This window comes from Rhamphochromis sp. 'chilingali' (assembly GCF_963969265.1).
Source record: "Rhamphochromis sp. 'chilingali' genome assembly, chromosome: 2".
NCBI classification, from domain to species: domain Eukaryota; kingdom Metazoa; phylum Chordata; class Actinopteri; order Cichliformes; family Cichlidae; genus Rhamphochromis; species Rhamphochromis sp. 'chilingali'.
Window position 1 is genome coordinate 19,302,229 of NC_137930.1, and position 25,567 is coordinate 19,327,795.

Below are 25,567 nucleotides of genomic sequence, written 5' to 3' on the forward strand. Positions count from 1 at the left end.
TATATTGAAAATAAAACATCAGTTATTTTGTTCCAGCCAGCCTGAAGGATCTGTTTTTCTTTTTGCTATGTTTTTACTGTTCATTTTTTCAAACACAGGTATCTTGGCATATATATGTAAAAAAAGAAATAGTCTGCCTTTTCTCTGATTGCATTGTGCACATCTGTATCCATGTATATTCTTTGCACTAGGTAGTCCTCTTGTGCCCACACAACAAAGTCACACCACTGCATCCCACTGATGAGCAGTTGTCCTTGCACTTGCCAGTAATATGCGTGGCTCTTTTTTAGTTTAGGGGTACCACATTCCATCTGCACATATTTGCAGTCAATAAAGTTTTGTACATTGGGACATTTGAATTCGACGAAGCCAAACTGGGGGTATTCATTGGGGTCAAAAACAACACCATCAGGAGATGCAGCAAGCAATGGGGTGAATGACCAGACCACAGGGTGAGTAGTTAACATTCATTAGCCTACTATACTCTGCTGCTATTGCAGGCTCCATCTCAGTTCCTCTCCTCATGTCTGCTGTCTGCCTTGTTCCCTTCAATATACGCTCTGCTAGTGACTCGGCCGAGCTCTGGCCTCTGACGTGACACACCTCCCGAAACCTAGAGGCAGTCACTCTGGGCCTGCGGAGCTGATGCCACTCAGACGAAGAGCTTTGCTCACGTGTAGCTTCCTCTATTTTGTGAGCCATTTCCAGAGTTACAGACAAGCTTTTCAGATGCAGAAGCTCTTCTTCTGAGCACACAAACACACAATCTGATGGCAAGATGTCATACCCCTCCAGAGGCAAGTGCGGTGTTGGTGGTGCATCGCGGTGTAGTGTGATGTACCGGGTTGTCAAAACCGGCTGCTGATATGACAGAACACTGCCCTCCTGCACCAGCCCAAAGGCACTTTCCACAAGGGGCTTGTCAGGTCTCATGTTCATTGTGGTCACAAGTGGCCTGTCCTCAATATTAAATTTTGCATATGCCTCCGTTATTCTGAACAAGCAGGGATCTGGTAACGGACCCACCATGTCTCTGTAGAAGCCACTCCTAAAGAAAACATCAATGACAATAATGTAAGGAAGAAGGTTGTTATACTGAACAACAACTAAACTAAAAACTAAAAGGTGTAAAACAGTGGTGCATAAGTTAGAGACTGGGATGTATATGTACATGACTGAGTTAGCCGTCTTCAGAAAGTGTAATGTTGTATGTAAATTAATACCTATTCTGACACATGTATGTATGAAAAAAATAGCAACATACATTTGTAACACGTGAAACCAAATTTTACAAATGTAATTACCGTACTCCAGTCTGGGCCATTCTATTTGGTACCGGCTTAGTGAAGATCATGGAGTTGATGGGTCCTGGCTTCACACCCTAACAGAAGACACATTTACTATGGATGGTGTTGCTGTTCATATGTAAACATGGACTAATTCAAAAACTTTAACCTCATTTAAATTACCACTGTCCGTGGCTTGTGCCATTGCTGTTCAGATTCCGTGCAGCTATGCACAGGGGGGACAACCGGCACTCTGAGTTGTGAGTAGTGTGCTGTTTGGAAGAGCAGTGCCACTGTGTGATTGCACATAACAGCGCCTGCCACACAGGAGCACTGGCTATGTGTCAGTATCACCGGCGATGAATCCAGAAGCTTAATCTAAGAAGAAAGAACGAAAATTTAAAAATGTAACATCTTCATGGAAGAGCCGAACAGGAACATAGTTCAGTGTTATGGTTACGCACCCTCCTGAATGCTTAGTGTTTCCTTCTCTCCCTATTAAAACAACTTAACCATGCTTGATAACTGTAATAACTTAGATTGTGTATATTTGCAGTATTAACTTGTTGTCAAATGTTTCTGATCACCCAAACACACGTTGATTTAACTATCTGACTAGTCAAATTAGGAGTGATAAAGCAGGGAGACAAGGAAAACATTCAAGTTGATGGGCCTTTAGGAATGAACTTAACTAATGCTTAAATGAACTGAACCCCACTGAACGGGGATTAACAACTTTACACAGCTTCCTGCCTACACTTAGTCTGTGTGGTGCCTCACTCTTCCTCATTGACCTGTAGCACAGGGCTCTCACACCGACCTCCCCTGACAACCTGTCTTTATTGGACACTGAATAAAGATACAAGTACCATTAGCATTATTTCTGTATTACTCATTTCAGCATGTCTTAAACATATATATTTTACACTTAGCAAGAGTAGCATTAGGTAGTTAACTACCTCCATAGTTAGCCAACTACCTAACGCCATTATAACAGTGTCTAACTACAAAAGTGACATTAAAACCTCAACTATAGTTTAGGACGACATAAAACACCGTTTAAGAAAACATGTAATGTAGAGAACTGACATCAAATGAAGGACATAGCGGAGTAACGTAGTGTTTGCATTTGACGTTAGCTAGCGTTTCTTTGTCGGTTAATTTACGTTTTCTTACCTTCGTAGTTGTGTATATATGATGCAGCATATAACTTAAATCCTTTATCTAATTTGCTGGCGGGGGTAGTCATCACTCTGCAAATCCGATGAACATCGGTGATGTTCAATTTTGGGAGCTCTTGTAGGCAGCGAGTGTAGAACGTCGCCATGGTTTAACCGCACCGGAAGCACTGGGGCAGGACTACATAGAACGCGGAAGTGTTAGTGCAAGTAGTCCATCAGATACAGGGCTCGCAATATCGCTAGCCCCACGTCCTGGGGCTAGCGATTTTTCCAGTCGGGCTACCAAAATCGATATCTGCCCTGCCCGTCGGGCTATTGTAGGAAGAAAAATATATGTCAATGCTTTTGCATTCTTTCAGAAATGTAGCTGGGTAATTATGTCATTGGCATCGGTGAGCCACTGTCAATATGTGACATATTTGCGCTTGTTTTTTTGCTTTCACTTTGCAATCGCGCGAACTGTGTATAGAGAGCGACAGTACTGATTGGTGAGTGGTGATAATTTGTGCACCAATTCCTCTGACATCGTCTTATTAATTGTTAGCTTACTACGCAAACATGACAAGTGAAATCTCCCGCAGCTTAAACATGTAAGAGGTTGATCGCCCAGAGAATCGCTGAGCGTTATGTGAATGCGTGTGTAAAAGCAGCAGGATATATATTTCAGTTCTGCTGAGCCAAATAAGACAGGTCAGGGTGAAGAAGTGACAGCCAAAGAAAAGCTTACCACAAAACGGAGAAGTTATGACAAATCAGACTATCAGGCAAAAAGAAAGTGCAGCTTTATGGTTTCATGGACAAAATAATTTCTGTGGCTGCAATATGATGAGCTATATAACCAGGGCTGCACATAAGTGGTCCGCAGGTGCGCATTCGCTGTCAAAATAAAAAACACGCACAAGGGTTAGGGTTAAATTTAAAAACTGTACTTTTGAGTTAAAATATATATTTATAATTGTAATAAATGACAAATTAAAAAGGCATGAACATTTTTGTGTGTGTATCGTTGCACCCCTAATATATATATATATATATATATATATATATATATATATATATATATATATATATATATATATATATATATAAAATTTATTTTTATTTTTTTCCCAGATATCAGAACCATCATTGGCTCTTCTGTGATGCAAATGCCCCCTTTAAAAAAAAAAAAAAAAAAAAAAACCCCGAATGGTTTGTTGGCCTAGCATGATGAAACCAGATAATCTTGCACATTGGTTGAGAAACACTGCTTTAATCAATATGGCGAAGAGGACTTTATTTAACCTTTAAAGAACATACGACTGGCTCTGCCTTGATGTCTTTATTGACATAAAACATTTAGAAAAAAAGCAGTGTAATGAAAGAAAAACAGACGCTGCAAAAATGATCAAATAACAGAAAAAACGTAAAAACTTAGATGACATTTATTGTGAAAATAAGCAAACTAAACAAAAAAAAAACATAAATAGCATTATTTGGTATTATCCTGTAATAATATATTCTCTGTTTAACATTTTTGTTTTTACTTTTTAAAAATGTATTTGTACTGGACATTTTGGATCAAGAGTTAACACATAAGAAAGAACTAAACAGAGATGAACATGTCTGTGTTATTACACGTGTCAAAATACGGTTGAAAGTAGAAAAAAAGAATATTTTCTGTAATGCAAACCATCTTATAGGTATACTGGATTTGATAACTACAGAATATGACATAAGCAAAGTCATAAAGTATAAACAAATGTTTATTTAGCTCATTTACATGGAGTGAAAGAAATATCTTGAACATAAAAGAATCAAATATAAAAGGATCATCTGAATGACTTTCACACAGAAGAATGTGATTTTGTGTAAAATAAAACACAAAAGACAAGTCAGGTATCTCTGTGTATCTCTGTGACTACACTCAAACATGTGTAATGTCACATTTCTTCTTTAGTATTGCACTGGCAAGTTTTCATATCTTTGTCACATTTGAGTCACGTGGAATAAAAACCTTAAGATTAAAAGTCCCGTTCTGACTTTCTGAGTCATCGTCAATAATTTACATTTACATTTTATCACATTAATTTATGTGGCCGCAAATTAAGTAAATGAAAACACAAAGTAGCCTACATGTTCACGTCTATCTTAATTTAAATATTTAAAAAGGAAGTGATCTTTAGTCACACTGTGGGCATAAATATGTAAAGATGGGTTACAAATTAAAAGATGGTGGGCAGGTCCAGTTGATTTCGCTTTTGCATGAAGAAGAAAGGAAGCTTTGGTCGCCGAGACTGCTCGACTCGCTGGTGTTTCACAGGGAACAGTGACTAAAGTGACATCTGCATTTAGCAGAGTGGGAAAACAAATCAGTGGGTAGGTTTAAAAACAACAACTGATGGCGCATATTTGATGTGTGCAAGACAAACGGAGCGACTCTTCCTCAGGTGGCAGAGTGTCAGCGATCTGACGACATCAGCATAACAATCCATCATCAGCTACACAGACAGAGATGCTGCTGTGGTTTGTATCAAAATGAATGCACAGCTGAACTTTTTGTGGACAAACCCACTAAAGCACTATTTGTCAGAAACGTGGAAATAAGTGCCATGGCCGGATGAGTCATCCTTGATCCCATTCTCATGTCTGGCATCAAAAACCGGTACAGGCCTGAATGCTAGAACCCCACAGCGAGGGGATTTAGTGATTTTATGTTGTGACGGGCATTTCAACCTCACGCCTAATGGTCCACTCATCCCTACTTAGAGGGAAATCTTGCTGCAAGCCAGCGCACCACCTTCAATCGCTTAATGAAACATGTCTATCCAGATGTGATTACAATCCCCGTCTACAGGACACGAGGGTTCAAAGTCTCCAAATCTCAGCCTGCTCAAACACATATTTTGGACCAATGTGTGAGACAGACAGACACCTGACAACTGGCAGTCAATTAACTTACTAAGATTCATAACTTTGTGTTGGGTTTTCCTGTCATTTCTAACCCATCTGTATATGCCACACTTTTTGGGAAACACCCAGAAATTAAGTGATTCATGTTATACTCTCACTTCACTACAAAAGTGAAACGCCTACACCAAACACTGCCTGAAGCTTGTAGCATTTACAAAAATTAAAAATATTAATAAAACAAAGAAGACCAATAAACAATAATTTATATGTATATATTAAAAACAACCTACAAGACCATTTAAGGCTTTATAAAAGTCCTTAATTGTTCACAAGCACGTTATTCAATCCCCGCCCACTAGGTGGCAGTGTTCCCCAATTTATATAAAACCTGCAGGAAGGATCACTTAGTTTTACTGACCATCCAGAGCAGACAGTGTTCAGGAGTTATTCACAGAAGGCACGCAGTTCGAAAGTCAACTTAAAGCTCAAAATTTTAGGCTCCACGTTTTCTTCTGGAGAGCGCTGAAAAGCACCTTACAGTACAGATGGATGCTGCAGGAAGTGTCCGACTCTCCACTTCAACAGTGAAGATGCGCAGACAAAACAGTTTCTGTTATGTTGAGTCCTTAAAAACAAAGTCCTCACATCTTGTCATTAAAAGGAGAAGCTTTAGATTTTGGTAACCACGTGTTTGTTTTCTAGGTGTGAGTTAGATGACAAGACAGACTTAAGCCTGCATTAGCCTAGTGCAAAGACTGGAAATGCAGGTAAAAGAGAACTAGACAGACCCAACCAAAAGATGAACAAAAAAAACTTAACCCAACAAGACAGGGAGGGATTTTCCCGGGTAGACCATCTCAATAGTTCTCAGCAAGACAGCAAACAGGAGCATTTCACAGCAATCCGCTTAAAGCATAAAGTTCAGATCAGCTGGGTTCACCAGCTCCGATTGCACAGAGAGCCACCGTAATTCAGCCGCTGACTCCAGCATTCAAGTCTTCTTAGCGTTCGAGTTTTGCTGCAGTTTCTGCTTGCGGAGGTGAGCTTCAATCTCGTGCCTGAAGAAGAGCATCCCCAGCTGGCCGTGCGAGGCCTCGTTCATGGCCTTGGACTGCATGCACATGCGGTACTGGTCGGGCGGGAGCTCGTCGGCGCAGTGCTTCTCGTGCCACAGGTGGAACAAGCCTCGCGACGGCGCTCGAACCACCAGAAGGTTGCTGTGGAGGTACTTCCTGTAGAGGTGAACATCTTCGCCGCCCCAGCCTTTGATGTCGATGTCAAAACCTCCTGGGCAGAACAGAAGGAGAGCGTGCGATAGGAAACTTTCCGCATTTTTAAAAATTTTTTATTTTATTTTTACAATTTTCTAAACATTTTTTTAGTTCCAGAGTTTTTGGATGCTGATTATGAAATCTGATTAGAGTTTGTGGTGTGTGATCATAACCACGGCCTTGTTTTGTTGTTTCTTGTGGGGACAGAAAAGACATTTGGACTTTGTGACCAGGCGATCTTAAACCTGTCACATTAGACGCCAGAACTCCTCGTGCCTGCTTTCAGTTGCACTTTGTACCTCCCTGCAGTTTTATTTTGTTTATGCCGTCTCTCCCTGTCTGCCTTATTTTGTTATTTTGCATTTTTTTGTTTTAAATTCAAGCTGCAGGGGCAAACACAGATAAGACACAACATTTGCACAAATGGATGCATTGTGCTTGTTTCTGAATGTGCACTCGTGGCCTAAAAAAACCAAAAGGACATCCTTATGATGAAACAAAGAGTGCAAACATGAACCACTAAATTATGCTTTTATAAAGAAATACGTTTGGGGAGACACATAATTTCATTTCACATCAAGAGTTCGGTGAGAAAGGAAACTGTGGACGCTAATCGTGTTTAGCTCTCGCACGTGTTTCGTTGTTCCCCGTCTCATTTTAAAGATTCCTTTAGAAATCTGTGACACAAACACAGAAGCAGACCCACTTACCACATTATTTGTTTCTCTCACCCACTTTACAGCTGAGTGGAAATAATTAGGATGTAATTGTTTTTCTCAGTTTGTTGTTGTTGTTGTTTACCCAGATGGAAATCCTCTTTCCACCCATCTCATGCTCTTTGGATTAAAGCTGTTTTTTAAACGAATGAAATTGGAAATAAAACTTTATCAGTCTACAAAGACGTTACATGCATTCCTTCTTTTCCTAAGAGATTTACCGGTAGTTCTCCCTCTGCTGTTACTGCAGATCACTGCAACTTCTGCATGCATGTACATTAGGGCTGCCACGATTAGTCGACTAGTCACGATTACGTCGACTATCAAAATCGTCGACGACTGATTTAATAGTCGACGCGTCATTTGAAGCTTTGTAAGATCCCAAAAGCAGGAATAAGTAGCAGGATTTAAGAGTGTAATAACGGACTGAAACAGAAGATGGCAGCACTGCATGTACAAGGATGCCAGCTGCCGTTAAACCCCGAAGAAGAAGAAACTGTGTCCCAGAATTCATAGCGCGGCCCAGCGCAGTTGTCAACAATGGCGGCAGCTAGTTAGTTTTAATATTACTCTTATTATTCTTTCTGGGTCACAAAATAAACGTTTAACATATTTTCAGGCGAGAATGTAGCTGTGTAAACCTCAAATATCTGCTCAGTTTATCAAGACACCACATATTTTCAAAAGCGCTCCGACGTTTTCGGAGGCGTCTGTTACCCACTAGCTCGATAGCTAGCCGGGGGCCATGAGAGCACCGGACTCCCGGCAGATCGTTTTCAAACCCACCGCCCTACTCAGGTTAAACATATACAAGTCACTTAGATAACTTAAAAATGTTATTGTTTGGCTTTTTTCAGTATTTTATTTGTTCCTGAGTAAATCGGCTGAGTTTATTAAACTCCACCGAAACAATCTGCACATTTAATTAGAATTCAATTAACTATCATCTTGTCTTTATTTTTAGTTAGCACAGACCTTAAACACTTAAAGCTGTAAGCTAATGATAGTTATATAAGAGCAGATGCTGCTGGTGCAATAAGCTGTACTTTTACGTTTAATGGATGATGATCTGATTAGTCGACTAATCGCAAAAATAATCGGTGACTAGTCGACTATCAAAATAATCGTTTGTGGCAGCCCTAATGTACATTTACGTTTTAGAGATCCAAAGGGGGAAATGGACACGGCGGACCAGCGTGTCTGTTACACGCTTTGCCTTGATGCGTGTGGTTGGACTGGTTTCATTAACGTGACATTCAGTTCGGTGCCTCCACAGTCACTTGATCTCCATCCAGTCAACAACTTTCAGGACGTGACAGAATGGGAGATTCCCATCATGGATGTGCAGACTTTTGTGTGATGCTATCATGTCAACACGGACCAAAATCTCTGAGGAATGTTTCCAGCACCTTCTTGAATCTGTGCCAGGAAGAAGAAAGGCAGTTCAGATGGAAAAAAGGGTGCCCAACCTGATACTAACAAGGAGTGCCTAATAACATGGCTAATGAGTGTATTTACATCCTTATAATGACAATAATGATGCGACAAACATCGATTTCTGCACCACCATAATGTGACTAAAGGTCTCATCCTTGCCCCTCCTCTAAAAACTGCCTGGCTCCACCGCTGAACGATTAAACAGCTGGCCTCTGTTTATGTAAAATAATCTGCCAACTTGCCATGCATCAATTAAACTCTTTTAAACTTTTTTTTTTTTTTACTGCATATTTATCTTTATATTGTGTTAGTTAATCATCTCTCAGCAGAGCCAGGCTAGCTGTTCATTCTGTTTCTAATGTCTTCTGTGTTTTTTTCTTTAGATCCCATTTAGTTTTCAGCTCTGGGATACGCGCTCATAAATAAATACATGAAGTGGAATACAACTTGGAACATAAAGTGAGTTAACATTACTATTTCCCCATAATGCCAAACTATCCTTTTACAACACTCCTGGCCTTGGAGCTGTGTTTTACAATTTGGCATAGTTAAGTGAGGACATTTGCATGAATGTGTGTGCATGTGTGTGGGCCCTAAACAATAAAGCACTCAGAGTTCCACAGTAGCCTCTAATTGATTTCACTTTGGAGGCAAACTAAATTGATGTAAATCTGTCTACAGAGCCAATATTCCTTGCCAGATATACAGATGGAGAGGACACGGGGCGATGAGATATGCTAATATATGCTGCTGCAGCTCAGAGCTGTTTCACGCAGAGTGATATAATAAAATCTCCTCCCTGTTAAGAAAAGTAATGCGATACTGAACCATTTGGGCCGTGAGGTTTTTTTTTTTTTACATCCATTAAGCGGTGGCGCCGTTAAGAGTGGCAAAGTGCACATTTTCAGAGGACCATTTTCGCCCTGCGTTACGTAACACCTGATAATCAGCCCCCAGGAGCAACTGTTTACCAATTCCTCGCTGCAAAGATGCGCCGATGGGCACGATGCCCGTGTCAGGATTGTAAATAACCGTCATATTTACCGATGTTGAGGAAGTCGGACCTGTACTGGCAGGTCATGCCGAAACCGAAATCCCTCCAGAAGCCCGTGTCTTTCTTGATCACCTACAGGAGGAAATAAGCGAGCGTTAAACAGCGTGTGGAAAGAAATACTAGTCCAACACACAGGATTTGTCCACTTATAGCAACTGGAGAGGTGAAGTGTTTTTAAACTGTTCTGCAATGCAGCGCCACGCTGAGTGTGGTATTTTCCACAAGTGCGTGGCAGGGTTTGAAAAAGGGATGAAAAGAAGGTGTGTGTATGTGTGTGTGTGTGTGTGTGTGTTACCAGCTGTTGTTCTACTGCTGGGATACGATCGGGACTTCCATAGATCACACTGGGGTTGTACTGGCTGAATAACACCGGGTAGAAGACCTTTTTACCTGAGATGCAGAAAAAAAGAACTGTTAGATGAAGCAGCTGTAATCTGATGGGAATGTGTGCATTACTACTACACAATAGAAAATAAGAAGAAAACTTAACAGGCCCACTCAACTCAGCCTGAGATAACTGAAAATCCAATTATAAAAATCTGTCACCAGGGTTGTTACAAATACCCAGAGTTGGCATTTTGTCTTGTCATTAAAGTGTTTTGCATGCCGCATGTCTCATGGGAGTTTACAGCAGTCATCTCACCAGGCTGTGCGTTGAGTCGGCAGGTGTTGAGGAAGTCGGCGGTGAAGTAGATGTCCACGTCGCAGAAGAAAAGTAACACGTTGCCTCCCTTCCAAGCTCGGGCGCCGATGTCCAGACCCCGCCCCCGAGAGAACTCCTCGTCCAGCTGCATCAGCGTGTAGTTCTTAAAATTTGCTTCCCTTTAGAAAGGCGAAGAGAAGTAGTTTGGGTAATTTAGCCAACTTTAGAAGCACTTTAGAAGCTAGAAAAAAAGCCTCACAATTTAATAAATTAATAGGAAAGAAAGTTGAATTCAAGTGAAATAACAAACAGCATGGTGTTATCTGCAAGCACTGTTGTTTATTTTGCCTACAAAAATCATATCAATCTAAAGCAGCAGACTCATTAAGAGAGGTTAAGAAGAAAGTGCAGGCAGGGTGGAGTGGGCAGACATGAATGTCAGGAGTGATTTGCAACAGAAGGAAAGCAGCAAGATTTACAAGATGGTAGTGAGACCTGCTATAATGTATGTTCTGTAGACGGAGGCACCGACACAAAGAAGAAGAGCCTACAAAAATCATATTCACTCAACTTTGCTTGCTTCACATTTTGTCCCCAGTTATCCTCATGCCACAATTTACCCACTACAGAAGCAGAACTTACTTCTCTTATTGATTGCACTCAAATAAATACAGTTTTTAATAATTTCATCTGAACAAATGTAGTTTATGAGCATCTGTAATCACTCATCTGCCTGCTTGCCTGGATGTTGGGCTGCGAGTCTATTCTTCAAGTCACTTTCACTTTCCCACGCCATCAAACTCAGTGCTGACATCATCACATCATTCATGCAACCCGCTTCTTCCCCATCACTGCCTCACCCCGGTAACAGAGCTCCATCCAAGCCTCCATCTTCATCTTCACCACTAGTGTCTAAATTCGGGTGGGTCCTGTCATTATTCCTATCACCTCTGACAATCCGTTCTCCCACGATGGGTCATCGGAGTCTAATCACTAAACAGCTTAATTAAATCCCACATCTCAATAAGTCATGTTCAATTCTTCCAAATGCTTTCCCCTTATATCGAAATGAAACTGTTCTTGCGGCATAATTTGAAGGCCATCTTTTGTATCCGTTCTCTTAATCGCTTCTCTGGTTCAGGTCCGGTCACCGGTCTAATGCAGGCTAACATATAGAGACATAAAATCTTTCACACCTGCAGCCAATTTAAAATCACCAGTTATCCCAACATGCATGTCTTTGCACAATGAGGGGAAGCCGGAGTACCCAATGCAAACCCGTGAAAGGTGCAGGAGAACAGAAAGGCCACAGCCGGCCAGTGGATTCAAAGACAGGAGCTACTTGCTATGAGGTGAGGCTGCACTACTACCACTGCAGTGGTGTCAGACATTTTCTATACATTATTATTTAACATATGGCAGATCTTTCCTATGTTTGCAGATTCTGTGCTCCATATATGACTCCGTTTTATCTACATACCACATATTAAGCATTAATTGCCGTATTTATGCTGCTGAATAAATTCTAGCTGTAGGGCTCTGCTGTTGATTGAGTAATTTTTCTAGCACACTTTAATTTCCCCTCACAAAACATTACTGTGCTGCAACTGTGTTTCTAATTTAGCTGAATTGTGTTTAAATCTTACTTGGTGGTAATGAACTTTGGTAATGGTGATTTGACTGTTTGATATGCAGCCACTTTAACACTGAAATATAGCGCAGCTCCCACATTTTTCACAAATCTTGAGAGCTCATCTCGCTGAAGGGCCCTGCGCCACAATTCAGCTTAACCAACTTTAGAATTTCTAATCCTCTGATTTCTGCTTTTTGAACGTTCCACCCAGAGATTAAACATGATGACGCACAAAAGTGCACATCAGCTCAAATTCCCACTCTTTTTACTCCGCTTCATGGGAAACTCAGCTGGTTCTGTCACTGGCCACTGAGTTGTTCAAGGCTGAAGCACGAGTGAAGAGAAACAGCTGGATCCAGATGTACACAGCTGCGGCTTTTCTTTAAGCATAACAATTTACACTGTTTGTGACTAATCCGTTCCTCATGTATGCGCATTCACAGACTCAGACAAAAACACACACACAACTGCATGGGCTTTGAATAAAGGATGAATAAGAAAGGGAAAAAAAAACAGTTCGCATATCTCAGTGTGAAGCAGGACAAACTGCATCCATCACCCTCCTTCATCCATGCGATGCTGGGAAACACGCTCTGTCAAGGAAAATCTGGATGACCAGAAGAAACATTTGGCCTGAGGTGGTTTGAATCATACTCCCCACATTTCTAAATCCCCGCTGTGCGAGTGTGTCACGTTTGCAACAATGTTCAGTGTGTGAAATTGATTCATGTATATTGCTGTGTAAAGCTTTTGTCTCGCTCCCTTCCGTTCAACCTCCCCCATAAATAAGACATGAAACCCTCTGGTCCCCAGTGGCTCTAAATTCAAAAGAAACAAAAACATGACACCAGTAATGAGACTATTTTATATAGTCTGAAAAACCACTTCTGCCTGTCATTTAAAGACACAGACAAAAAAAAAAAAAGCTTTCACATCCCTGAACTGTCTTAACTTTAGAAAATCTGCGAAATGTTCATATACAGGTAGAAATATCTGGATGTCTGCGCTAACTTGCCCGCTCTGTGCTGTCAGTGCACGGAGCCTGGCCTCCACATCTACATCTCGAGTCTATAAACTCAAGCCGAGTCAGTCTGTTTCACCGTCTACACACAAGAGTCCCCGCGGACCCACCCGCTGGCACTAAACCGTCCACAGATGGCAGAGACGGAGAACAATAGCTCTGTTTGTCTTAAACAATGTTAACGCAACAGGAGCTTTATTCACATGTTGATTCAGGCTTTACTTTAATGGGAGACGAGCTTCCCATCGGCTCAGTCTGCAAATACATCATGATTTCTCGCAAACAAACCAGAACGCACAGTAACGTCGAGAATTTATGTGAAGTTGCCGGACGTCCTTCTGCTCTTTGTTTCGTGTCTTTAGTTTTAAAGCTGTAGTTTATCCCTGTTTGCTAGGAAATCCACTGAGAACAACTAAAGTCATTTTCGCATTGAAGATTTTAAAAGAATGAAACAAAAACTGGGATCATCATTTCAGAATGAACAAACAATATAGAAGGCGTGAACATTATAGATACCATTTTTAAGGACGTTTGGACGGAGATGTGGAGCTAGACGTTTTCCCCAGTTTCCAGTATTTATGCCAAACTAAGCTAAACTACTGTGAGGACTTGTAAAGTTAGTGGTACCACTAACTACATACCTGCTACCAAGAAGATGTCAGATGCCCGACTATTTCTTTAAAACTGATTTTAGATGTCAGATTGGTCCATTGGTGTAGTGGTTGACACTTTGGTTGTACATGTGAAAGGTCCCTTGACTGGAAGGAGACACAAACCCAGCATTAGTGGGCCACAAGCTAGTTCACTTCTACTGCTGGTCCCAAGCCCAGATGAAAACGGGAGCGCTGCATCTGGAAAATCTGTGCCAAATCAAACATGCGGATCCATCCCTTGGGAGATTAAGGAGCAGCTTAAAATACGCCTAAAAAAACTTTTACTTTTGGACAGAGCCAGGCTGCCTCGCCCTTGTTTCCAGTCTTTATGCTAATCTAGCTGCTTAGTGTGTTTAATTTTTACAGAGACATTTAGCTTAGTCAGAATATCCTGATTACTAATATTATTCAGGAACAAAATGCTACCGTCTCCACTTGTTTCCAGGAGTTTGTCTCTTGCTCAATCCTATAGGCATGCGGTATAAGTGTTCCTTCTGGTCCGCGAGTGGGTGGTGCTTTTGAAAATATTTCCACAATCAAGCACATGGTAGAGGTATGTTTGTGGGCAGGGGGGATAACTGACTTGATTGCATTTCCTTTTCTGGAGTGACTGACAAAAAGCTTGGATGAGGCAGCCTGTGAGGGCCCTTCAACAGGGAACTTGAGTTAATTTATTTGTAATATAATCAACGTTATTGTCTTGTAATTTGATACTGGAGTAAGCGGTTTATTTTCAAGGCATTTTGCTGTTCATTATCTTCTTTTAATCAGTTGGGATTTTCATGGCTTGTTCTTTGGTTCATTTTAATAACAGTTCATCCAGGGATACACTTTTACTGGCTAAGTAAGTGTGTGTGCGTGTTTTATAAAAATCTTGTCATGCATATTTTATTTAATATTAGACATCAAGAGTTTGTATATTGAATGAGTGCCATTACTTAACATACCACTGCTAAAATGCTTCCTGGCTCGAATAGGAAAAGATGACGCTGACTATAAAGCGGTTTTCTAGGCTTGCAAAGCAGTCGCTGCCTGCTACGTCGCTCTTAATACAGAATCTAAGCTTTGCTTCAAGTGATTTTCCTCTCTGAATAATGCTTCCACACATTTATGTGTATTTGTGTCTCATGACTGCAAGTCCAGAAATATGAGCATAGACCCCACATTTGTGTGTCAACTTAATCCAGAAATAAATCCTTGTTTTCTAAATTACTTTTTATATCTGCTCTTTTTCTCCCTTCCTACCCACAGGCATCAGCCTCCTCCTCCCAACACACACACTTTTATGATCTAAAATAGTCAATTTGTTTACTGTAGGCGTGATGGTACCTAATGGTACTTAGTAGGAGTGAAATTGTTGAAATTGTGTCAGATTGAGTGAATCTGTAAAGAGCTTCCCTGTTGTGTCTAAGCAGCAGGTCTGATCCTGTTAGTTCTGCTCAGTCAGGACAGGGAGGGGAGGACTGACTGCAAATATGATGCATCTAATATGAGGCCATATACACATTTCTCTTCATTTTCAACACTTCTTGAAGATATCACAGAAGCAAGCTTGCAATTTAGTCATGCGGTATATGTCTGAATGATTTGCCAAAGTGTAACCCCATTTCTTTGGACTATGGGAGGAAGCCAGAGTAATCAGAAGGAATCCATAAAGAGAATACACAGACTGGATTAGAATCCAGGATTTTATTTTTTTAATGACTAACCAAAGTTGGCACCCTATTTAATATCACATCAGGCTGACAAATAAACAGCCTAATCAAAATAAATAGCTAGTGCTAGTCAATCTGTTAGCTGTGACGCTGTTAGCGTGATACCATGAAAGAGTTGTTTGACATATTGGTTGTTGGATGCTGCTAGATTACATCTGTCCCCTGCATTAAAAGCCTCAGTCGATAGTAGTTTACATAGAAGATGTTGACCTGTCTGCAAACTAATTCTAACTACTAGCCGTGCAGTGGCAAAACTTGACACAAACCGGACATGGAAAACATCCTTAAAAGCAAAAGCTGTGCTAACATGTTTCAAGAGGCACAAGTTTTACTTTGAAGGAATACGGTCTCCTGTGGGTTTCCAGTTTGAGTCGCACTTTTCACAGTTTCACTCCAGCTTGGATAGTAGCCAAGTGTTTCCGGACAAGTTGGCGCCTTTCATGCAAACTACGGGACACAATCTGCTAGCTACCAAAGCAGTTGCTAGGAAGTCTTGGTCAACGAGTTAATAAAAGGCAAAAAAGAATATGTGCATATTTGTAGGAAATACATATTCTTAGTAATATGCATTTTTTTCCAACGTTTGCCAATTGGCTGCAGGCGAGTCACTCTACACTGTCACGATTGTTGTACGTCCCAAAAGTTACCATCATATGCATCTGCAAAACCTCGCCACCCTCCAATCCAGTTTCTGTAATAACAGATATTTGTTTGATCAAAACAAGCTATATTTGATTAGCTATAAATTGTCCTTAGTGCTGATTTACTAATATTAGCAAAAATAAAGATGTGGAATTGCACCTGCTAAATATTAATATGTGAGCATTTAGCATTTAGGCCAGCCTCACAGACTCACTGGTACAACTGTAGTTTCCACCTAATACATACATAAAAATATAAATAAAAAAGTCAACTTCCACTTACTCAACATCTCTCAAGTGTTTTCTGTATTCAGCAATGCCAGTAGCTGCTTTTTTTTTTCTTTTCAAATTATGATTTTTTTACGTGCAATAAATTTTAAACGACTCATACTTCATGTTTGGCTGTCTTCTGTTTACAGAGCAGGGGGTGGCATGCATAACCTCTCTGGATGCTTGTTCTTTATGGCGAGCAGGGGAATCAGCAGTCCACGCATGTAATAAAGGGGTAAGTGCAAACTATAAAAAATGTAGACTCATGATCACTCTCTGACTGAGGCCCTTAGGCAAGACACCTACCAAAGTTAATAATGGTTTTTTCAAAATAGATCTGTATTAAAGGCATCAGATCTCTTCATAATGAATATTGGACAGCTTTCAAACTCATGAGAGATTTGGATATTATTTCATACACTTATAATCTTCTTCCAACTTCTCAACTTTATTTTCGTGCTCACTCAAAGCTCCCAGTGGGTTTTTCTGAGATCGTTAACCCTTCTGTGCAATGAAGTAATGGCACAAATTGCAAAAGGCAAGTTGCTACAAGATAAAGAGAAAGGAATGACAAAGTGATCTCATCCTTTGATGCTTTGTCTCTCCAAATTTCTGGGCCTTTTATCTTTGTGAGATTTTCATGTATAATCCTTGGTGACACCCTTTTTCCATCCCCGGAAAAATCTGTGGTTTGTTCAAGTTCTTTCAGCTCTGATATCTTATCTTTACACCTCTTCTCTTACTTCCTCTCGCTCTGTTTTTCCCTCAGCCTTTGGCTCCCCTCTGCATCTGAAACACAGTAATTATTCATATGTATCGACTGGTATCTCCACAGAACAGATCACTCATTCTTCTCCATCCTTTACACACAATCCGCCCCCCTCTCCGTCTCCATTGGTTTCTGCTCCACTCATGTTGTGTTGAATCATTATCTTCTAGCATGTAAGGCTCGAAAACATACAAGGCCCTGTGGGTTTGAGTCTGAGTTTAGGCTTTGAAGTGTGCATGTGTTAAGAACCACATTTGAAAGCTGCAACTGATTTTCTGTATGTTTAAAAAAAGACAGAATCGCTGGAGAGTAAGGCCCTGCTTTCTGGAACCTTGCTTTTTAATAGCAAATACTTTTATACTGACTTTTAATACGTATACTCTCAAATAATGATCACCTGCAGTAAAAAAAAGGTAATAATTTAAACCCTGTAGAGAGGTTGATATGGGCTGAAAAGCTGCCTGAGAGCCCGGACAATTTAGATCTTGTTAGGCTCTTGGGAAATTGGCCTCAAGTAGTTTATATTGGCTGTGGGTAGTCATGTAAATGCTTCCCAAACAAATTTGAGCAGGGACACTGTGCTATTTAAAAGTGGGGAGTGTGACTGCAATGTGATTTAATAGAAAAAACAAAAAAACACCAAGACAAATAGCTAGAGGTGATATGTGACAAACTAAACCAAGTTATAGTGTTAAATTGAATTTGCTGGAAGTGCAGAATCTTATCAGTCGCTAATGATGCCAACATGCTGCAAACAGATATTGACTTGCTGGCCAATTAAGGCATGTGCTCTGTGTGAACCAGTTTCGTTTCACAGAAACAGCCCTCTGGTCAGTCCTCTCCTTGACTTGGTTTTTAGGGTGGAATCTGGATAAACTGAAGAAAATAAGAAAATGTTGCAGGGTATATAATATAATGTACTTAGAAAGTACTATTGTAAGTCGGAGCTATGTATGTATAAAGGAAAAAATTGATAAAAACAAAAAACGGAAAAATAAAATAAGCATTAGCTCACATTTGGGAGATGTCATTTAGTTAAAAAAAAGCTTAGAAGATTTGCGACACCTTGCTCTTTAATTAAATCACTGTATAACTGCACGTATCAGGGCTTAGCTGTGCTTTGTGTTTAGTGAGGAGATGTTAACCCTAAAATGTTAAAGTATGTTGGTTAACATCAAAGCATGCTAGCATCATTAGCATGCTAACATTAATGTTTACCTCATGGTATCAATCTGTCTGTTTGGTTACCTGGTAAATCCTTCTACATTGCCAATTTTTGAGCAACCAAAATAGGAAAAAGGTAAATGTTAAACCCCTGAAGGTTCATTTCTATATCTGATATAGGCAACCATTTACCGAAGGGCTAAAATGGTGCATTTATAGTAATTATGCATCTATAACACTTTATAAAAGCATTGTGTCATTTTGATTTCATGACAAAGTGGCATGACGGTTAGCACTATAGTCTCATAACAAGAATGTGTTGTGTTTGGCTGGCCTTTCTGTGTGCTGTTTACACGTTCTCCCAGTGCCTGGGTTCTCTCTGCACCTTTGCATTTGCATGTTGGGTAAATGTGTGCTTCTAAATTGGCAACAGGTGTGTATGTGAGTGAGAATAGTTGTCTGCCTATGTATAACATCATTTTACTATATTCACTGTATTTATAGACTATATGAAAAGTCTAAAATATAGCTATACAGAATTCATGGTTTACCCATAGATATCACTACATCTATGCAATCATGATGACAGTTATTATACCAATAATTTATTACACACTTAATGGGGGTGGGCAGTGTTCGGATGATGACTGTACAACAAATACACTTGTTTTTTTAGACAACCAGACAACGACTGGTTGATGTGGTCCCTTAATTACACAGACGTAAATCCATTTTGCACACAATGACTCCTATATTTATCTATTTATTTATATAAACAGGAAGTACCACTGCTATTTCTGACTTTTCTCATAGTGATTAGCTTAACAACTGCACAAACACAGCAAACAATACTGCTGCGTGGCCATGTACTAGTTTATGTAAATTTATCTAATCTTTATAGCTGTACAACAAAAACAAAAACAAAAAAACCCTGACAGTTTTAAAAGCAGTGAGCAGGGTATTATATAGTTAAAGCTAATTTCCAACACTAGTCCATTCATGTACGCTATAAATGGGTGACAACAGTTAAAGTGTCAGATTAGAGCTGGGATGTAATTCTGTCACTATACTTGGCATTTATAGACTCCAGTCCGCTTATAAAAAAAAGAATAATGCTTAACTCTTAAAAATAAATCATTACCTGCAGCAACACATACAGACGTGCACCTCTCCTTGCAAGCTAAAGAGCAGGTTACATTTGACTGTATCTGTGCATAGTCTGTCTGTGTCAGATCCCAGATACGAGAACAACAAGCCATGATAATTCCCAGTCATTTCAGCCTCAGCCTGAATGTTAGATAAAAGGGAAGAGGAGTGCAGGCTTGATTACACCCAGTGATTCACACCCAGATATGTTTCCACACAGCTCAGGAATACAGTAGAATGAGAAGAGTACAAAGAGATGGAAGTTCAAAGCAGAAAAACTACCGGAAATTCCAGTTTATTTAATGCCGTTCTTTCCCAGACTGCACCTTCAGCTCCAACTCTTTTCAATTTCTGTTTTGTACAAACTTTCACTGTCACTTATTTAAGAAGGCTCCCACACTAAAATCAATGAGGCCTCGGGTTAACTGTATGTTTTTTGTGTCTGCCTTTCACATTCACAGGTTCTAAATTTGCCTTCTCTACACTTGATCTGACACTTTGCTTTAAGACCGTGCAATGCTATCTTTTTTTAAATCTCCACGGTTTCCTCTCAGCACGGTGAGACAAAGACACGCTGTGTGATCCCGGTGATAGTCCTACTGATTCAAGGCCACACAAAAACCTTCGAGGCTGGGGAAACGACAAGTGTCACCATAGCAACCCCCTCAGGGAATCTGCGGCGCAGCGGATCTGACTCCCGATTGGGCGACAGCGATCCCTCTCCGAGAGATGTGGGTGTCCGTGCGAGAGGGCAGCAGGATCACAGGCTTGTTGTAATTTATCTGTGCTGGCTGGTAGCTCTCAGCTACCCGGCATGGGTGGCACACTGCTCTATTATTTATCAGACAGATGACTGGCTGTGGCAGAATGGCGAGCCAGGAGGTGTGTGCGCTTTGTGCACCAAGGAAATGTTTATAGGGTAAGAGTTGAAACAGTGGAAACATTTCTACAGCGCGTTCCAAAAGCGGGTACACGGCTGGGGCTGCGTTCACTTCATTACGTAAATTGCATTTCATACTCTTGTGTTGGGAATTATAATTCAAAGACCACTTCTTGGCTCCACTTCCAACCCACCTGGATGTGTTCTCCAGAGTGCTCTGGACTTCGCTCATCTGCTCTTTCCCAAAATACACCACCGTCAGATGGACCCGGCCGTCCTGACGCACGCAGACTTCCCTGTACATAAACACAAACATGCAAAGGAAGCAATATTAAGGATGAAAGTGTGTGAGGAGAATGGGATTTGGGGGTGTGCAGGAAGGAAGAGGACATGAGGGGTTTTAAAAATACAGCTTTGGTTGGAGGATCTATCCATGCAGTGCCAAAACACAACAACTGTAATAATGAAATGAATAGCTGCTTAAGTAGTTCATCATAAGAGCCAAGTATTTTCTGATTTCTGCTTTATAAAGCTGAATTTCTTTGGGCTTTGGCCAGCAGACTGAATACTGGATCTTGGAACCTAAACATTCACTATTTCCTGATGATTTATTCTAAAAAAGGAAATAAAATTTATCGTTTGTATCTGTATTCAAGGCTTTCCCCCCATTTTGACCCCGTATTAACACACAGAGGAAGCTCTTATTGTGAGTAAAACAGACACCAGGTGGAGATGCCTGAAAGCTCTTTGATGGAGACGTGTCAAATATATCACAAGCACACGCTGCAGATAATTCACCTCTCCCACGAGGTACGCATGCAAATGCGCAGATGTGCACACGCAGTTTGTCAACATCTTCCCCAAAGGGACGTTAGGGCAGGCGATTCATAGCATTCATAGCACACAACATGAGGCAAAAATGCTTGAAAAAAAATAAAATGTGCGGGGAATATTGAGCCAACATTTTTGCTGCAATTATTGATGCTGTCGCATAAAAGGCCCTCTATAAATGTTGGTCTAGAAGTAAATTGGAATAAATTGATTTTTTGTTGGGATCTGATGAGGCAGTCTAATTCTGTGCTGGGGCCAGAGCAGACAAAAACCCATCTCTTAATTATTTGAGTGTGTAAAAAGCAAGAAATCAATTTAAAAATCTGCCTGCATACAAACAAATCTCACAAGCAGGACTTTTTATCAATAGTCTTTCCTTTTAATATATTAAGCATATTTTCAATTCCAACTGTGGACAAAGAACTCATAATAAGCTTGGATTTACCCAATGTTATCTCGAACACACACACACACACACACACACACACACACACACACACACACACACACACACACACACACACACACACACACACACACACACACACACACACACACACACACTATTCTCTTACTCAGTGCACTTTTATAATAGATGAGGGTGAAGTGTTTGCTCAGCGACTCCCCAAGTCTTTCAAGTAAGTACACTTCTTGCCGTGCTGTATATCAAGTACCGCTGGTCTGCCAGGGGGGCATTTTAATGGGCTGCAACACTGCCACTAAAGTAGGATTTACCATGTAAAAAGAGCTGTGATAAGCAGCAGCAGCAGCAGCAGCAGCACAATAAATCACAGACATTAAGGAAGACATTTCCTCAGCTTTGACGGGCTGCAGGGCTGAACCAAGCATGTTTTGCTCTCAGGTGATTAGATTTGATAGCTGTGAGTGTGAATTATTACGAAAATTACGGAAATGACTCATTTTATTTTCACCTTAGAAAACTCCATTAACCCTGACCCTTTTTCTTAAAGAAAAAAAAATCTGTTGTGATTTTGTCTCATGCGTGCACCCGCTTGGCTCTACGTGTGGTTGAAGCTACAGTGCGGTGTGTTTGAGGTGTTAGTCATACGCGTTAAAAGTGTGTATGAAAATAGATTCCCTATGGTAATAAGGTGACAAAAATGGCTGTGATCACCGAGAACATCTTTATTCATGTTCTGGTCTGAGTCATTTTAAGTCTCTCAGATTTGTTTATATTCAGATTATGCCTACCAGCAGCAAAATAAATTAACTGATAAGACAACGCATGCAGTTTCAATAATGTTAATTACATGCCCAAAAAAAGTAAAAATAAAATCGCTCTGATGATAATTTTCTTCCCTCTAATCTCCTCAGCCCCTGTCTCTGTCTGGTTGATCCTTAATTAAAGTTTGAAACTTGGTTTGAATAACACTGAGTATCGCATTTTTCTGAATTAGTAACATGCGATAGAAAGAGCCGCCACGAATAATTTATAGGGGTGCAACTGTCTGTCGACTTTGCAGGTCAAAACATCTAACTCACCTGAAGTTGTGCATGAACTGCTTGAACTTGTCCGTGCGTCGGGAGAGCGGGACGATGATGTTGATGAGCACATTGGTTGTGTCCACTCTCTCGTTTTTCACCTTCAGGAGTGGTCCGAAGGGCCGGAAGAGGACCAGGCGTCTGAATTCATTACTTGACTCCCCTCTGAAGGTCAGCTCGTACAACGTACCTTTGTCCTTTTCTGTACGCGTGATACCTGGCGGGGGAGATTTGGAGCATGAAATCAGGAGCAGATAAGTTAAATACAGTCAACATCATTGTTTCTTCTTATAAAACAGTAAGGGTGTAATTGTTTTCCACTATATGCTCACTCATCCACCTGTTGAACTGCTTCTTATTACAAATATCTAATCAGCTAATCAAATGGCATAGACGCAATTAATTTAAATGTGTAAACATGTTCAAGATGATCCATACCACTTTTTTCAGGTAAGAAAAGTAAACTGAGACTGCAGTTGGCACAGGCTCACCAAAAGTGGACAAATAAGATTAGAAAAAGACTACCCAGTGTGGTGCCTCGATTTCTGCTGAGACTTTCAGATGGCAGGGTAAGAATTTCGAAGGTTTTTGTCTTCTATCAAAGGTTCAGACAGATGGTGGATTACGGTCCTCGGGCCTAGTTTCTTGACACACCTTGGGCATCTTAGTACCAGTTGAATATCATGTAAACACCCCAGCTTACTGGACCATGTACATGTATTGTTTGATAACAGCATTTTGGTTATTTTGTAAGTGATTTAAGTGTTAGCCACATGTTTAGTGAGAGCTGTTAATTATAGATTTAATTTTCTGCCAAAAGGGAGCATTTAACAGGTATTTTTCATTAGAAAACTGCATTTCCCAGAATCTATGGGCTCAAAATGTGGTCATAAATATTTTGTACTTGTAAATCAGGATTTGTATGTGTAAACAAAATTTGTGTGTGCGTAAAAAAGATTTGTGTGTGGACTTAGCCAAAAAAAACCCTGCAAGTTACAAGTATGAATTTTGACCCTATTTTTCTTCCTTTCATCTGATTGGTCAATGTCATGTCAATCACAAATGTAACAATCCAATCAGAGAACAGATGGGTTTAGCTGTCAGAGGGGCGCTTTTTTGAACCGGTTACTGCGTTCACCAGATATCAACACAATTTCGATCCGCTCCTCACGTGTTAACCTCTTCAACATGTCAATGGCTGTGAACAAAGAGAAACTTGTAAATAACTCATGAAAGAATAAAATTATCCACGTTGTATCCAAGGTGGCCGACTTCTAAATGGCCACCCATCTTAAGGAGTTTGCCCCCTCACATATACTAATGTGCCACAAACAGGACTTTAATATCACCAACCATTCCCATTTTATTACGGTGTATCCATATAAATGGCCCACCCTGTACATTAAGAATTTGCGGGACTCATTTAAATAATTTTCATTTCAGTTTCTCAATTATTTGAAAGCTGTTTTTGTTTCTCTGCTGATTTGCCATTATCATCTGCTTGCAGTGTTTAAGCTAGGCTTAGCTTTTTTTTTTTTTCTCAATTTAAAAAATTTAAAAAAATGTTATTTTACATTTATATTAATTTAAAGTCTGTTTTTTTGGGGTAATTTTACTGATGTAAGCATGTACTGAAAAAAGTGTCATATTTATAGGAATCTGTCTGCTTATTAAAGTAAATTACCAGGTTTGATTGAAGTTCACAAAAAAACTTAGGAGGGTAAGTTGTAAATTATAAAGCCTCAAACAAGGAGGCCACATTTTGAAGCTAGTGTGCCATAGTCGGCCTCATCACAGGTGAGGACGACTCAGAGTACAGACAGTGGACTCTGGACTTTGTAGACTGGTGTCAGCATAACCACCTGCTGATCAAAGCCAGGAAAACAAAGGAGTTGGTGGTGGACTTCCGGAGACGCAGACCCACCACACTGACACCGGTGAACATCCAGGGAGTGGATACTGAGATAGTGGACTCTTTTAGGTAGCTGGGTGTTCACCTGAATAATAAACTAGACTGGAGCACACCGATGCTCTTTACAGGATAAGGGTCAGAGCAGACTCTACCTGCTGAGGTCATTTGGAGTCTTGGGAGCACTTCTAAAAACCTTTTTTTTGTGTGTGTGTTTAAGCTAGGCTTAGCTAACAGGAAATGGCTCTAGCTCTATGTTCATCCCTCAGGTAAAAGAGTGATATCACACTTCTAATGTAACTGCTGACAATATAATACAATCCAGAATCAAAGGCAGATTTTAAATTTTGTTCTTGAGTTCACGTAATAATTTTGTTTTCCTGGTTTCTCCACAGTGCATCTTTCTTTTGACTCCCCATAAGAATTCTGTGCGCTAAGTAAAATATTTTTCCATCTCTAGTTTTTAAATGTAAAATATTTCATTTTTTTTCATGGAATCCTATTTTTTACAAATATCATCTCTGTCATCAATACTTTCTTTACTGGACTGATATGATTTGTGTGGAAAAAATAAGGCAATGAGGCCACGTAAACCACACACATTCTCCACGGTGTCTGTCAGTTATCTTGATGGACGCTGTATGTCAGCTTGTTTCCCCATAGAGAGGTTGTTTTCCAATTACTCTGACATTACTAACAGATTACTGCTTGCAAACATACCCCATGAGGCTAGTGGAACAAAAAATTGGAAATTGGAATGCGAAAAAACTCATTCCTGCAAAGAGGCATTTGGTGTTCAAAGACAGAAGACAGACAGACAGATGGAAGAGAGTCAAAATACTACTGATGTCAAAAGAAGAAGAGAACAGAGGGATTTCTGCGGCCATAGATTTTGCCTAATAGCAGCTTGAATTAAGGCCTTCCTGTTAAATTGGCCTGCTTCCTGTGAGCC

The 25,567-nt window shown here is 40.3% G+C and overlaps 2 protein-coding genes across 4 annotated transcripts in view; both read right to left on the reverse strand.

Annotated features, from left to right (window-relative positions):
* Positions 1-2,647, reverse strand: LOC308392789 (uncharacterized protein). Its single transcript, XM_080876019.1, has 4 exons — positions 2,463-2,647; positions 1,470-1,664; positions 1,305-1,381; positions 1-1,048 (listed from the first exon to the last, which is right to left on the reverse strand). The coding sequence occupies exons 1-4, from the start codon at positions 2,490-2,492 to the stop codon at positions 409-411; spliced, it is 942 nt and encodes a 313-aa protein (XP_080732145.1). The 5' UTR covers positions 2,493-2,647; the 3' UTR covers positions 1-408.
* A 2,222-nt stretch (positions 2,648-4,869) lies between these two features.
* The window catches only part of csgalnact1a (chondroitin sulfate N-acetylgalactosaminyltransferase 1a), a 36,741-nt gene continuing 16,043 nt past the window's right edge, over positions 4,870-25,567 (reverse strand). For all 3 annotated transcript variants that reach the window (XM_080876093.1, XM_080876092.1, XM_080876091.1), the window contains exons 3-8: positions 22,707-22,923; positions 20,567-20,668; positions 10,481-10,659; positions 10,133-10,227; positions 9,828-9,909; positions 4,870-6,646 (exon numbers count right to left, since the gene is read on the reverse strand). In XM_080876093.1, the coding sequence (XP_080732219.1) occupies positions 6,351-6,646; positions 9,828-9,909; positions 10,133-10,227; positions 10,481-10,659; positions 20,567-20,668; positions 22,707-22,923 (971 nt within the window). In that variant the 3' untranslated portion in view covers positions 4,870-6,350. The remainder of the gene's footprint in view (positions 6,647-9,827; positions 9,910-10,132; positions 10,228-10,480; positions 10,660-20,566; positions 20,669-22,706; positions 22,924-25,567) is intronic.